The sequence below is a fragment of the Delphinus delphis genome, chromosome 16 (assembly GCF_949987515.2).
Source record: "Delphinus delphis chromosome 16, mDelDel1.2, whole genome shotgun sequence".
Lineage (NCBI taxonomy): Eukaryota > Metazoa > Chordata > Mammalia > Artiodactyla > Delphinidae > Delphinus > Delphinus delphis.
This window is the reverse complement of record NC_082698.1, coordinates 56,051,297-56,064,750: the sequence shown is the minus strand read 5'-3', so window position 1 is coordinate 56,064,750 and position 13,454 is coordinate 56,051,297. Positions and strand designations below refer to the sequence as shown.

Sequence of the window (13,454 nt, the reverse complement as noted above, 5' to 3'; positions counted from 1 at the left end):
TTCCTGGTAGGTTGTCGGAACTGGAGAGTTCTTAGGCCCCAAGAAGTTAGAGGTTCCTGTCCTGACGTATGGATACTCATTCTGGTGAGGTGTCAGAGCTGGGTGGAGGGGGCCATGTGTGTTAAGTCAGTGGAGAAGGGGGAGCAGAACAGTGGACCTAAGCTGCCCCAAGCTTGGGAACCAGCCCAAGAAGATTTCTACAGAGACTGCTCTAGACCAAGAGTGCTTCTCTGGGTATTTGCCCATGAGGCTGAGGGCCTCCTCCATGCTCCAGCAGAATGGTGTTTATGTCTCACCGATTTTGTATTTCCTGTGCTCCCCTTTACGGCTTCTGTGAAAGAACCTCTTGCTCTGGTCAGCGTACCTCAGGAATGGTGCTCTTCTGTCTGGTGTGTGCTTGAGAAAAGTATTTTATGGGGTGACCCTTTATAGTTGGGTTCTTACTCATCAGACCCAATTTCACCCACCTTGACCTTCTTCTCTCTTAGAAAAAAGACGAGGGCACGGCACCAAGAGAAGCCTTCGGGTGAGCCTGAACCCCTGTCTGTTGGATCTGTGTGACCCTCAGCCATCTCATCCTCCCACGAAACTTGGAGCCTCAGTTTCCTCTTTTTGTAAAATGGGATTAATAACACCACCTGCCAGATACGCAGGGTTATGGGGAGGAATAACAAAAATAATGATCATAAAGAGCTCTGGAAACATTAAATCACCATGGGAAGGAAGGCATCACTATCGTTGTTTTCTCCAGGGCTGTGAACAAATTCTATTAGGCAATGCAACAGAACGACTGCAAACCTCACTTTAAGCCCCAGTTTTTCGAGAGCTCACCATCCACCATTCCTGATTTACCATATCTTTCTCAAGAAGTCCCAGTGGCAAGCTGCTTTGTAAGGAGTCTGAGACGATACGTCAGGAGCTATCAAGCCCAATCTAGTCTACCCCAAAGAGCAATGGTGTTTGAGGCTGGTCACCGGGGCAATGGCAAATAAAGCCCATTGGTGATGACCAAGTTCCTTCCTTGGGCCAGTCTGAGGGTATCACAATTGAAAACTCTGGCCTTTGGTACCCAAACTGGCAGGAATCCCAAATGCAAAGAGAGTCAGCTCCCATTTGGGAGACCGAATCCTCAGACCCAGTTTCCCGTCAGCCCTAGCACGGCCATCTTTACACTTGACAGCCTCCCATCCACCGGAAATCACTATGCAAAACCACTCCCTCCTCCAGGGCCTTGGCTGCCCTCCTTCTCATACACTGCGTTTGCTCTATTTGACTGGACACATCTACCTAGGCATCCCTTCAGAGTCAAGAAGTGGGGATTAGGCATGAGGTTCACGCCGAGGTGTTGATGGTGGTGATTTTCCATCCTCTGCTCTGATCAAGTGAGGACAGGTATTAATTTCATGTCTCTTTAAACTGCAGGGTGAAACATAAACGTATTCAAGAACGCGCTTGATGTTTAGTGTTTCTTTAAAAGGAAAAGGAGAAGGGAAATGAATTTGGGGAAAAAAGGAAGGAAAGAGGGAGGGAAGGGGGAAAGAAACACTACTTACGCCGTTTGCAGCCACATTTTTTTATTCTTTTGGGATCCGTGATGTCATCATGACAGGCCTTGCAGTAAAAAAATGCCCTGGAGGAAAAGAATGGAAAAACTGACACGATTCATAATCCACCCAAGTGAAATGAGGACCACATTTCCTCCACTATGGTGCCAAATTAATGAAACACGCCAGCACTAATTTCCTTTAATCTTCTGAAAGGTTTAGACGTTTACAGACGGAAATGTTTGTTGCGAGACCATTTATTTCAAACATAGGATTCTGCGATTTGAGTTAGTGCTTCTCTTCATAAACTTTTATTTGAAAAGGAGCTGGGAGAGAGATTGCTGACGTGACACACCACATCTGCTCGCTCCTCTTTCATTTTGGAGAACAGCTCTAAATGCTGCTCGTCAGAACACATGGGCAGCCAGCTCTGGGCCCTTGGCGGGAAGTTAAATACATCTTCGACATCCTCACGGTCTGGTCAAATAGGTATTAAAGGGGCACAAGGGTGACATTCCTCAGTCAAATAAAAATATTAGCCTACTCACTTGGAAAGCACCTTCTCTTGTCAGCCAGAGCGAGAGAGGTTGAGGAGGAAGGTGGAAAGGGAAAGTCAAAGGGGCCCTCTGTCAAATTCCTTCTGGGGTATCATAGCCCGTATTTACTCCCAAACTGGCTGGACTCACTCCCATATCATCCAGGCCTGAGAACACATCATCACTGAAGGTTTTCTTCTTACTAAGGAGCACAGCTCATGTGACCCTTTGGATGGGGTGGGCAGAGGGTATTATAGGATTGGGCTGGATAGAAGGAGACCCAGAGGAAGTAACCAACAAGAAAATCCTCTCCTGTGACTCAAATGTTAATATATGATTACAAGGTCTGTTGGCCGTGTCGGAGATATTCTGGATGAGACAAAACAAGGTCATTGGAGCACTATTTATTTATTTATTTATTTATTTTTGGCTGTGTTGGGTCTTCGTTTCTGTGCGAGGGCTTTCTCTAGTTGTGGCGAGCGGGGGCCGCTCTTCATCGCGGTGCGCGGGCCTCTCACTGTCGCGGCCTCTCTTGTTGTGGAGCACAGGCTCCAGACGTGCAGGCTCAGTGGTTGTGGTGCACGGGCCTAGTTGCTCCGTGGCATGTGGGACCTTCCCAGACCAGGACTCGAACCCGTGTCCCCTGCACTGGCAGGCAGATTCTCAACCACTGCGCCGCCAGGGAAGCCCCGGAGCACTATTTAAAATGCACAGGAATAGGGACTTCCCTGGTGGCACAGTGGTTAAGAATCTGCCTGCCATTGCAGGGGACACAGGTTCGATCCCTGGTCCGGGAAGATCCCTCATGCCGTGGAGCAACTAAGCCCGTGTGCCACAACTACTGAGCCTGTGCTCTAGAGCCCATGCTCTACAACAGGAGAAGCCACCGCAATGAGAAGCCCGCGCACCACAATGAAGAGTAGATCCCGCTCGCTGCAACTAGAGAAAGCCCGCGCCCAGCAACGAAGACCCAATGCAGCCAAAAATAAATAAATAAATACGTTAATTAATTAATTAAAAATAAAATGCACAGGAATAAATGGAACAAAATAAAATGCACAGGGCCTAGAAGAATCGCACTGGGGGCCTATGTCCTTTCAAAACTGGGGGATACTGTGATAAAATTCATTGGAACAGCCCTCTGGATAAGGGCATTAACAAAATCCTTGGCTCACCACCTTCACCATTCCCAACATGCAACTGAATGCCAGGGATAAACATAGTCTTTCCTTGAGCCGGGCTATAAAGAAATAAACACAATTCTTGACCGTTTTATTCTTGGTTCCTTTTTGCTTTCTCACAGGACTTCACTTATGGCTGGCACTGGTTGGGAACCAACATTAAGACTCTGCGATCTGGGAGAGGTCTTGCAGACCTTGCAGTCAAAGTCCCTGGGACTCACCGTCCTTCCTCATCTGTAAATCGAGGAGGTTGTTGTGACCTGCCCAAAGTCATTCTGTCTGGACCTTGGCCGACTCCAGGACTTCTAAATCCAAGCCCAAAGTTCTTCCCACCCTATCAGCTCATCCACTACTTAAATGCCAGTTCTTATCCATCTTGCAAAAAAGGAAAGGTAGCTGACTGTCTGAGTGACAATGTGGCTAAGAACGCAATCAGTGATGACCTGCCCTGAAAGGGGAAGGACAGGAAAGGAGGAAGTGATTTTGCTTCCACTTCCTTTGGCCATTTTCTCCCCCATTTGATGCTACACATAATAATAATTGTAACAAAAATAACAGCTAGCATTTATAGAGCACAGATTATAGGCCAGGAGCTGTTCTAAGCATTTTATAAGCATTAACATATTTGATCCTCGAACAATCCTTTGAAGGAGATACTATTATCTCTGTTTTACAGATAAGGAGACTGAAGCACAGAGAGGGTAAGTGGCCTGCCCAAGGGCACACAGCTAGGAGTGGCAGAGCCAGGATTCAAATCCACACAGTCTAGTGCCAGAGTCCAAGGTCTTAACACATCTTTACTAAAGAGATAGTGAGAGGATGATGAGTCTGAAGAGACTATTGAAAAGACAAAGTATGATTACTTCATGAATTAAAGCTGGATTCTGAAAGTGAAATATTCGAAGGGCCAGACAGGTAAAGTTAATGAGTGGTGACCTAGAGACACCACCCCCGGCCCCCAAGCTGAAGGGAGCAGAGTGCCTAAGCTCCAGCTGATTTTTGCCAGGTGGTACTTCTCTGCAGGCACCATTCTCTTCCCCATGCATCTCTGCCTCTCACGCTCACCTGGCAAAGCCCCGCCCTACTGCACACCTGCACCCAAGCAGCTGAGCATTGCTGGGGAAAGGACACGCCTCTCTGCTGACTGATCTCACTTGAAATCCATGGCTGTGGATTCTGGGGGCCTTTTCACACTCTTCGGGATGCCCCCCCACCCCCCGTACCTTCTCCTCCCATGTCAATCCTCTCTGCCCTCCTCACCGCTCCCTCTCCTCCCACCCCTTCTCCAAACAGCTGGTGACCTGGCCCCATGCAGCATCAAGACCATAACTGCATCCTGCAAGGCTGGCCTTTAGGATCTCCTTGTCCTCGGGTTCTCCTGTTGTTTGGCCAATGGGAGGGGACAGCAGGAAACTGGAGGGTGGTCGTGAAATGGTAGTAGTGCCATTTCCCTACTGAAGGACGCGGCTCCCGCCAGGCAGCCTTTCCTTCACTACAATCTCTCTCTCCGGGTTCTGACAGCCCTCCTTCCCCTTGAGTCTGCAGATCCAGGGCTGAGAGTGGCTCCCCTCTGTTGCTAGCTCTGGGGTGCTTTGCCATCCCTTGTTCGTTTCCCTTAACTCTCTGCCCACAGCTTTATATGGTTCCTTCATAAAACTCTCCTCCCTTTTCCCATTTAAGTGTGTCATCTGTTTCTCGCCAGGACCCTCACTGATACAGCACCCAAATTTCCATCTCCAGCCCTCACCTTTTCCCAGAATGCCAGAATCTCAGGTCCCGCTGGCTCTATGACATCTCCATGTGCATGTTTAGTACGTACTGCCTGCTTATCCTAGTCCAAATAGAATTCTTGATTTCCTACCACCTCAAACTTGCTCTTTCCCCAGTTTTCCCCATCTCAGTAAGATGGGGCCGCCATCCCCCCAACTGCATAAGCTCCAAATCTAGGCTCCATTTTCGATTTCTCTTCTTCCCCTCACTTCTTCCATCCAGTTCATCAGTGGGTCCTACAGACTATCTAAAATATATCCTGAATTGCTCTTACTTCTCTCCACCTCCACTCACCAATCTAGCACAAGCTATCATGTCCCACCTGAACTAGTCCGTGAGTCTGTTGGCCTCCTCTCCCACCCTACTACATCCTAACCTCTACCACGCAGATGGAAACACCTCTTAATAACACAGATCAGACTACATCACCCCCAGCTGAAAACCACCCATGACTCCATTTTATACTAACACAACCTCTGTAAGAAGTCCTATGGAAACGAGCTCCTGCCTTTCCCTCTAACCTCATCTAGCCCACTTTCTTCCCCTAGGTTCCCTGAACATGACAAAATTGTTCCCACCGTGTCTCCTCTTCCCTTCTGATCCCTGTGTGATGGATTCTTTGCCCATCACCTCCATCTCTGCTCAAATCTTTCTCCCTCAGAGCAGCCGTCACTTACCTCCAATCTAAACCAGTGGCAGCTGCATTAATTCTTTGCACCACGAATAAACAAAACTGCAGTTCTCTCCCCCACAGAACGTGAGCCCATGAGAGCAGCATCTTCTCCCCACTGTTCACCACTGCTTCCCTGGCACCTAATACACAGTGGTCTCAGAAGTGAGTGACCTACACACATTTGATAAATGAAGGGAGTATGAGAACGCTTGGAGGCTTTCACTCCTCTTTTCCTAAAACACTGCATCTGAAAGTTTCTCTGAGCTACAATCCATTAACTTTTTCCGTTGCCTTTTTGCAGCAGAGGGTGAAAACTCAATACTAGATCATCATAATCTACTTTTCCATTTTTACAAAACTTGTTTAGTTTCCTTCAAACCTCCGATGTCCTTTCTGTGGTTTCCCGCAGTCTTCATCTATTCGAAATCCCCTAACTGACAGCATTTGCTCTTGACACATCACACACCATGGAAAATTACAGGCTGGTGTTGAGGCTGATTGTGTCAGCATGTATTTGTGAATACCATAAAGCACTGAAATGAGACATATTGCACTCCCTAATATAGGAGGTAATTTGTTTTTTGGACTGCCTGGTATTTGTGACATTCATTAGTGAGAGATGCAACAGGAAATAGAATTACACAAATGGGAGCTTCATATTATATTTGCTATCTGGGAGGTACATGTGATCGATGGTGCCGCTGTGCTCCCAGCCCCCATACGTGGTGCTGAGATGCTGTTTCCAGCTTTTGTGCCTCGCGGTTTGGACGGGGGCACAACCTTCTCTCCCAGAAGACCTGGAGGGGCTTCAGTCTCATTTACCCTCACTTTCCTCTCTCAGGTGACCCCAGTTTCAGGGGTACTCCTGGAAAAGGTGAGGATCCAGGAACTAGACGAGGAGGTTTTCCTCTTCCACACCTGAATAACGGCAATCCTTTCCCAATTTCCAGAAGTAAATTTAAATCATTAGATTCCTCCATCTCAAGGATTTTTTTTTTGCTTCTGTACCCCATTTTGTCCTAAAAGCTTCTATAACTAGTATGGCTAGTTTGTAAGAGTGGGTGAAGAAGAAAATAAGTGTCAGTTATCAAATCTCACAGGTCTGTACTCAGCGTGGCAGGCTCACCTCTTGGCAAATAAATAATTAAGAACATAAGCTCTGGAACGGGACTTCTTGGTTTTAAATCCTGACTTTACACTAGTAGTGTAGCTTTGGGCGGGTTAGTTAACCAACCTGTGCCTCAGTTTCCTCGCATGTAAACGGGAATAGTAATGGTACCTGTCTGAGGTTGTCGAGAGGATTAAATGAGTTCATCAACACCTGGTACCTGGTTCGTAGAACAGTGCAGGCGCACATTGAACTCTGCGTAACAATTTGCTAGTATTATTAAGTGTGGTCGAAAACGTGGGTTTTAGAAAAAGAAAGACCAGCTCTAATTGGGCTCTGCCACTTGCTTACATGCTGCATGGCCTTGAACAAATCATTTGCCTCAATTTCACAGATGAGGAAACCAAAGCCTGAAGAGCTTTAGAAGACCTACCTCACCAGGTTATTCTGAGGAGTAGCATTAAAGAACACAGATCACCTAGCACAGGCCTGGCTTTGAGGAGGAGCTCACGGAATGAAGACAATAGGCTTATACAAAAATGATAGATCTTGACAATTCATCATTTATTTAAAAGATTTTATGTAACGTTGTTGAGCTGAGTGACCTGTCTGACCATCTGAGTCACATTTTCTACTAGTAAGTTTTTCCTAGTTCGCAGGCTAGAATCAAAAAACCCTATGACTTCCTGGGCTGCTTTAAACAAGTTTGAGGATACTAATAAGAGTGTCATGAAACACTGAGGCCAGTTTGAGGATACTAATAAGAGTGTCATGAAACACTGAGGCCAGTGAAATCCTGGGCTGTACCTACAGAGGCTTAAGAAGTGAACCTGACAACTTCAGCCACTTACCTAGAAGGCCACCAATAAAAATACAGCCGGTTTAGTATTTCATCTGAAATTAATCCAAACCTTTTGAGATTCCATGTGGCACTTAAAGTAGAAAACGGTTAATTCTCGAGTAAATCTGCCTGGATACTATTAAGTAAAAAGCACTAGACAAGGGGCCGGTTATCCTATGTTGTGTTGTTCTGGGTCATCAAGAACCAGGTTGATCACTTAGGCTCCCTGGGACTCACTTTCCTCCCATTGAAAATGGAAGAGCAGGTATCTAGGGCCTCCTAGGTCTAAAATGTTATTATTCTAATTCAAAGGTGTGGAACTGACTGTGTGAAGAGGAATCCATGGAAGCATTTGAAAGCACAGTCTCTTCTTCCTAAGATTCAGCACCCTCTGATGCCCATAGACATGTTAAGAAGCTTTGGGGTTAGGGCCCGGTACACACTGAAAGCATATCTCAGTGGATGGAGATACATAGGTCTGAGCCAAAAAGGAAGGCAAGTGAAAATAAACTCTTACCTTTTAACTTCTTTGGCATCGCTTGCGATGAAAAATCCTAAAGTACCTTCTTGGATCTTAAGGTGGTTTCCAGGATTAATTAATATACTGCTCAGTGAACAAAAACAAACAAAGAAGACATAGCTGTGAGGTCGTGTTCTGAAGAAGAAAACCTTGAAGGCTACACCGTACTGTTAACTTTATAGGGGGCCCACTAGTCTAATGCTTTCCCCAAAGATTTTGTCTACAGCCTGACATCCACTGTCCCACACATTTAATTGGATAACGCCATCATAAAGGTCTGCTGCCCAGTTCCCAGGCTGGCATACTCCCAGTTGCAGATATCAAAGCAAATCCATGTTTTAGGGTCAGGTTTGTACAATGGGATTGCCATGCGCTTCTGATTTGAAGCAAAGTTCCTAATAATATATCCTTTTGGAAACTGCTGTTGACAGTCAATGTTGAGTGTTATTGGTCTAATAGAGCTACAGCTACACTAATTTTCCATTAGATGACAGAGCATTAATGGGACCCCTATATGCATACAGAAACATACAAATATGCACAACACATACTACTGCAGGGAATGGTACGGGACACCTGTAACCAATGCAGAAGCCAGCAGAACATCTGCATGACACTGACAAGGACATGGAAGTGGATTCCATGCGCAGCCTAGGTAGAAAGAATTGGACCTACCCTAGCAATGAGAAAGAAAAATGCCAGCAGTTGGAAATACTTAATGATTCCAGTCTGCTGTTTACAAAGATGTATGGGAGTGTTTGATTAAGGTATGTGTCTAGTATATCCTCACTGGGGCCAACTGTAATTAGAAAACGAATGCAAATTATCCCTAAAAAAACTTCCCCTGTGGGGAAGTATGAACCTAAATATACCCTGTCCTATTTCAAAGTGGTATAAATAGATTAGCTGACCAAGCTGTGTCTGGACTGACAGAAGAGATAAATGTATCCTAATCTAATAAATGGATGAAACAAGCAAGTTTAATTGTCTTCAGATCAAAAGCAGAATACAGGGCTATCTTACACAGAGACTGAGATGAGGCTTTGGGCTTAATGGACACGGAATTGAGGCATTGTAAATAAATGCAGCACCAGATACGACAGAGGTACTCTTTGATCTGAAAAGCTGGTGTTTAAGGTAATAGATGTTTGGAATCAGGCTAAAGGAAGTCCTCAACTGTCTAAAACAATCAAAACAGAGAATGGTATTTAACGTGTAATCTTTTACTGCTGGTAAAACCATTACCAAAAAGTGCCGTGGCCAACAGAGTGATGTGTCTGTAGCAAGACAGGAAGGACGCAGAGGAACCTTTGTTCTGCTCGGAGAACTCACAGCAGATCATTACTGCAAAATGTCTGTGGTCACAAGAAGTTCCATCATTACCCATAACAAGACCTGACAGGGGGAAACCAATCCTGTGACATCGTTGTGATTAACACTAAATAATAGCAAGAGTCCATGAAGATTTGAGTATTCTGCCCTAGAACCACAGACAACGGTGAGATTCCCCGCCAGTCAGGAAGCAGCAGGCCATGCTAACAGCACAGCTTGCGATGGGCAGAAGGTCCATACGGGCACCTCCAAATCACCCCTGCAACACCTCTTCACCTTGGTTTAAGAGCCCTCTGACTTTTCAGGATCATGGGAGGAAAAGGGTCAGAGTTTTTTCACAGTTTAGATGGATTTCAAATCCAAGTAAGTGGAATGTTGTAGAAAGGCAGGATGCTGGATTTTGCACTTTCCTACCCCCTTGCCTGCATGGCAGTTCTTCTGTGCCCTGGTTCTGCAATCAGAAATTAAGTCCAAATGCCAGCCCTGCCATTCAGTAGCTGTCTGACTTTGGGCAAGGTACTGAATCTTCCTAGAACTCGATTACCTCACCTATGAGATGGAGATGAAGATAAGCACAGTCTTTTTTCAGAGGATTAAGGGAGATGATGCACAGAAAGCTCAATGCATATTAGTGATTATTTTTATTATTTATTATTGCAAAAAAATGCCCCCCAAATGCCCCAATTATCACTTTAGCTGGCCCCATGGAATGGAACACAGGACTACTTATCAAAATACCCTGTCTATAATGAGATAAAAAATTACAGGGTGAAGAACTATACACTCCAGAATAATATACAGGGACATACATGAAAAGTTCTGTGTTCTTCTGGAGTTTAAAGGAACTAATACCTTAAAGTTGGATAAGCCTACATTTTGATGTGTATTCATATAAGGGTGTAAAAAAAGCTTCTGAGTGAAAAAGAATCCTATCATGATTTTAACAATGCAATTCAAAAGAGGAAATTTGACACTCATCAATGTCTCGGTGACATATATGCGCAAAACAAGCCTCGCACAGAACCCTGTTTCCCTTTTTTACATCATACGCTTCATTAATTGCACTCCAGTGATCAAGCCCATTGTGTCATGGTTCCCATCAATGGAAAGTTTCTTTTCACTTCCTTTGTTCTTTAGCAACAGTGAATAAGAACTGGCACACAGTGAGAATTCGGGACTGTCATTCCGGAGATGGCAGGTTGCGATAATTTATTACAGTCTTCAAGCCTTGCTTTAGTCACGTTAGTGTGGTGGAGGGGAAAGATTCTGGGCACTGATGTAGAGCGGATTTGTGTTCAAATCTCAGTTCTGCTGCCGTTAAGGGAGCAGGTGCCTGTGTCGGGCAGCCGAGCTCAGGTCCTGGCCTTGGGCATGTACCTGCCGATAAACCTCACTCTCCTCGTCTGTAGAATGGGGTGAGTAATCACTAGCTTCAAGTGTCACTAAGAGCAGTAAAGTACATGCTATGTGCAGAGTGAGGGCCACGTAGTAGGCTCTTAACACGTGGTCACTATTACTAGTAAGCCAGGTAATTACAACAACTAAACAAGAGACAGATGATCTCTCACAGCATCACAGCTCTCATGTTGTCTTTGGTGCTAATAAACTACCTAGGAGGCATCCCAGTGGCATCGAAAGACCTCTGTATCGACCGCGGTATCTGAAACATTTTATCTCCACGCCACATCTGGAGATGGGCTCATCTGGACTGCCTATTGGTTGCACAGTGGAGTATCTCTCTGTTCTTTAAACCTCATGGCTGATTGTTAAGGTACCGAAAGCACCTCCAAAGACATCAGTGACCGTGGGGTTTCAGGATGCCCTCTAGTTCTCTTCTGGACATGGGGGAGAGGCTTTACGTCATCTCTATGTGATGATGTGAGGCTGAATCATTTGCAGTATACCGATCAGCCTAAGGCAGCCTTCTGGGCAGGAACTGAAAGACTGAGGTCAGCTCTCGAGAACAATGAAGGAAAGACATCTAGATGCATAAGGAAGCTCATTGTGCTGGATCCCACTCACAGATTTAAGGGTTTGGTAAAGAAGCAGGTGCCCCTGATTTCAGGGGACCTTTGCATATAATACTTCCTGTGGAAGGGTACTAAGTTTCAAAGTCGCTCTGAGGAAATATGTTACTCTTTTTGATATTTTAGACATTGAGTCTTCTATCCACATTCCAAATCTAGAAAGTTTAAATAGAGTAAGTCCTCCTCTCTTTCAAAATATAAAAAGATAAGGATCCTAGACAGAAGTAACTTTTTTTCCTGCCAAATGCCTGCTACCCTTAGAATATGTTATTGACCTTCTAATGGGAATATGTAAATCTTGCCAAAGATCTTTGATCTCAAAAGACTATCCAATGTTAAGTTTGTTTGGCTCCTACGGCTGCCAAAAGTCTCCCTCCTTGTGCCTCACTTTAAATCAGGCTTTTGCTCCAATTTTGTCTAATTCACTAGCTTATCAGAGATAAACTTCAAGATGTGTCATGTGAAGAATCAAGATAATCTCTAAGAAAAAAGTCCATATATCAATTAGCAGAATTCCAATGGGGACATCTTCTTGGCAGGGGTGGACTTTCTCTCAGTTCGGGGAACTATAAATTATCCTCTTTCTTTTATGACCTTGTTAATTTCAACTGACAACATTCAGTAACAGCTGGAGGCAAAGGGCTGGTGTGGTCCCTTCCCCAAGGATTCTTGCTCTCTCTCTCTCTCCTTTTATCCTTTGCTCTCAAACTAGTTATGTATCTAGACTTATTCTTTGGCCCCTTATCCACTCTATGAAACAAAGATGTATTTTCTGTAGGGAACCCATAGTTAAGTAAAAAAGTGAAAAACATAATCCTATTTTATTTACTTTTGTAAACAAGTTTCTCATAGTAGCCAGTTTAGAGCCCTGAATGCAATAGGCACATTTCAACTATCTGTTGAACAAATGAAAACCACAAGCAGTGGTCTCAGTTCCAAAAGTGTCTTCTTTCCCGCTCTAATAAAGAGAAACGTAGTCACAGCTGTTCTTTCAAAGAGCCAGCTGCAGCTCTTACCAGTCGGGCCTATCAAAGGAGTGACCACACCTCTTCTAGGGGGTTGGCAAATGAGCTAAGAATCTCCCAGGTGCATTAAGTATAAATACGTAAATATACAGAGATATACACGGCATGTCACCTGGGGAGTTGGAACAATTGATTTCAATATTGAAAACACCACTCACTTAGAAACTGAAATATCAGTTCCTAAACATGAAATACATTCACATGAAACTGCTAGCAGGGCTCAGTCTAACAGGGAAACATCCTGTCGGGTTCCTCTGGGAAGGGAGCTCCAACTCACAAGCTGCAACTCATTTCATGGTGTCTCTCTTGCCGAACGTTGCTCAGGTTGGAGATTTGGGGCTTGATGGGGCAAAATGATTTATTCCCTTTCTCCACCACTTATGCATAACAACTGGGAAACAGCTAGTTATCCCTTCTTCAATCATCATAAACTTTACTTGTTTGCTGTTTCTGGAGACAACCAAGAATCAGTAACTCAACGGAAACAGATATTTTTTTAAAGGGAACTTTTATCCATTATGGATAAATATGACAGGTGCATATTTCTCTCCTCCCCACCCCCCAATTTTGATAGGTGTAGCGTACCATTCCCTGAGCAATTACAAAAATATCACTCACATGAGAAGATAATTTGTACTTGATAACATGGTAATTATATCTGTGTCTAGCAAGCTAATGGGACTTCATTAACTAGAACAAGAAGATAAGAACCATCTAGAACTTCAGCTCATGCTGTGCCCAGATGAATCATGCCACTGGGAAGTGGCCTTTCTGACCACACAAGGTCACTGATGATTGCTATTGCGTGGGACTCTGTTTGACCCAATTGGGCCCTGCAGTTTATGGGCTGCGCTAGGGCACAGCCTACAGAAACCCCAAAGCTCAAATCTTATTACC

General features: G+C 44.8%; 1 protein-coding gene across 16 annotated transcripts in view; it reads right to left on the bottom strand.

Moving 5' to 3' along the window:
* The window catches only part of KCNMA1 (potassium calcium-activated channel subfamily M alpha 1), a 739,336-nt gene that overhangs the window by 134,276 nt on the left and 591,606 nt on the right, over nucleotides 1–13,454 (bottom strand). For all 16 annotated transcript variants that reach the window (XM_060034718.1, XM_060034719.1, XM_060034720.1 and 13 more), the window contains exons 17-18: nucleotides 8,171–8,257; nucleotides 1,554–1,630 (exon numbers count right to left, since the gene is read on the bottom strand). In XM_060034718.1, coding sequence (XP_059890701.1) covers nucleotides 1,554–1,630; nucleotides 8,171–8,257 — 164 coding nt within the window. The remainder of the gene's footprint in view (nucleotides 1–1,553; nucleotides 1,631–8,170; nucleotides 8,258–13,454) is intronic.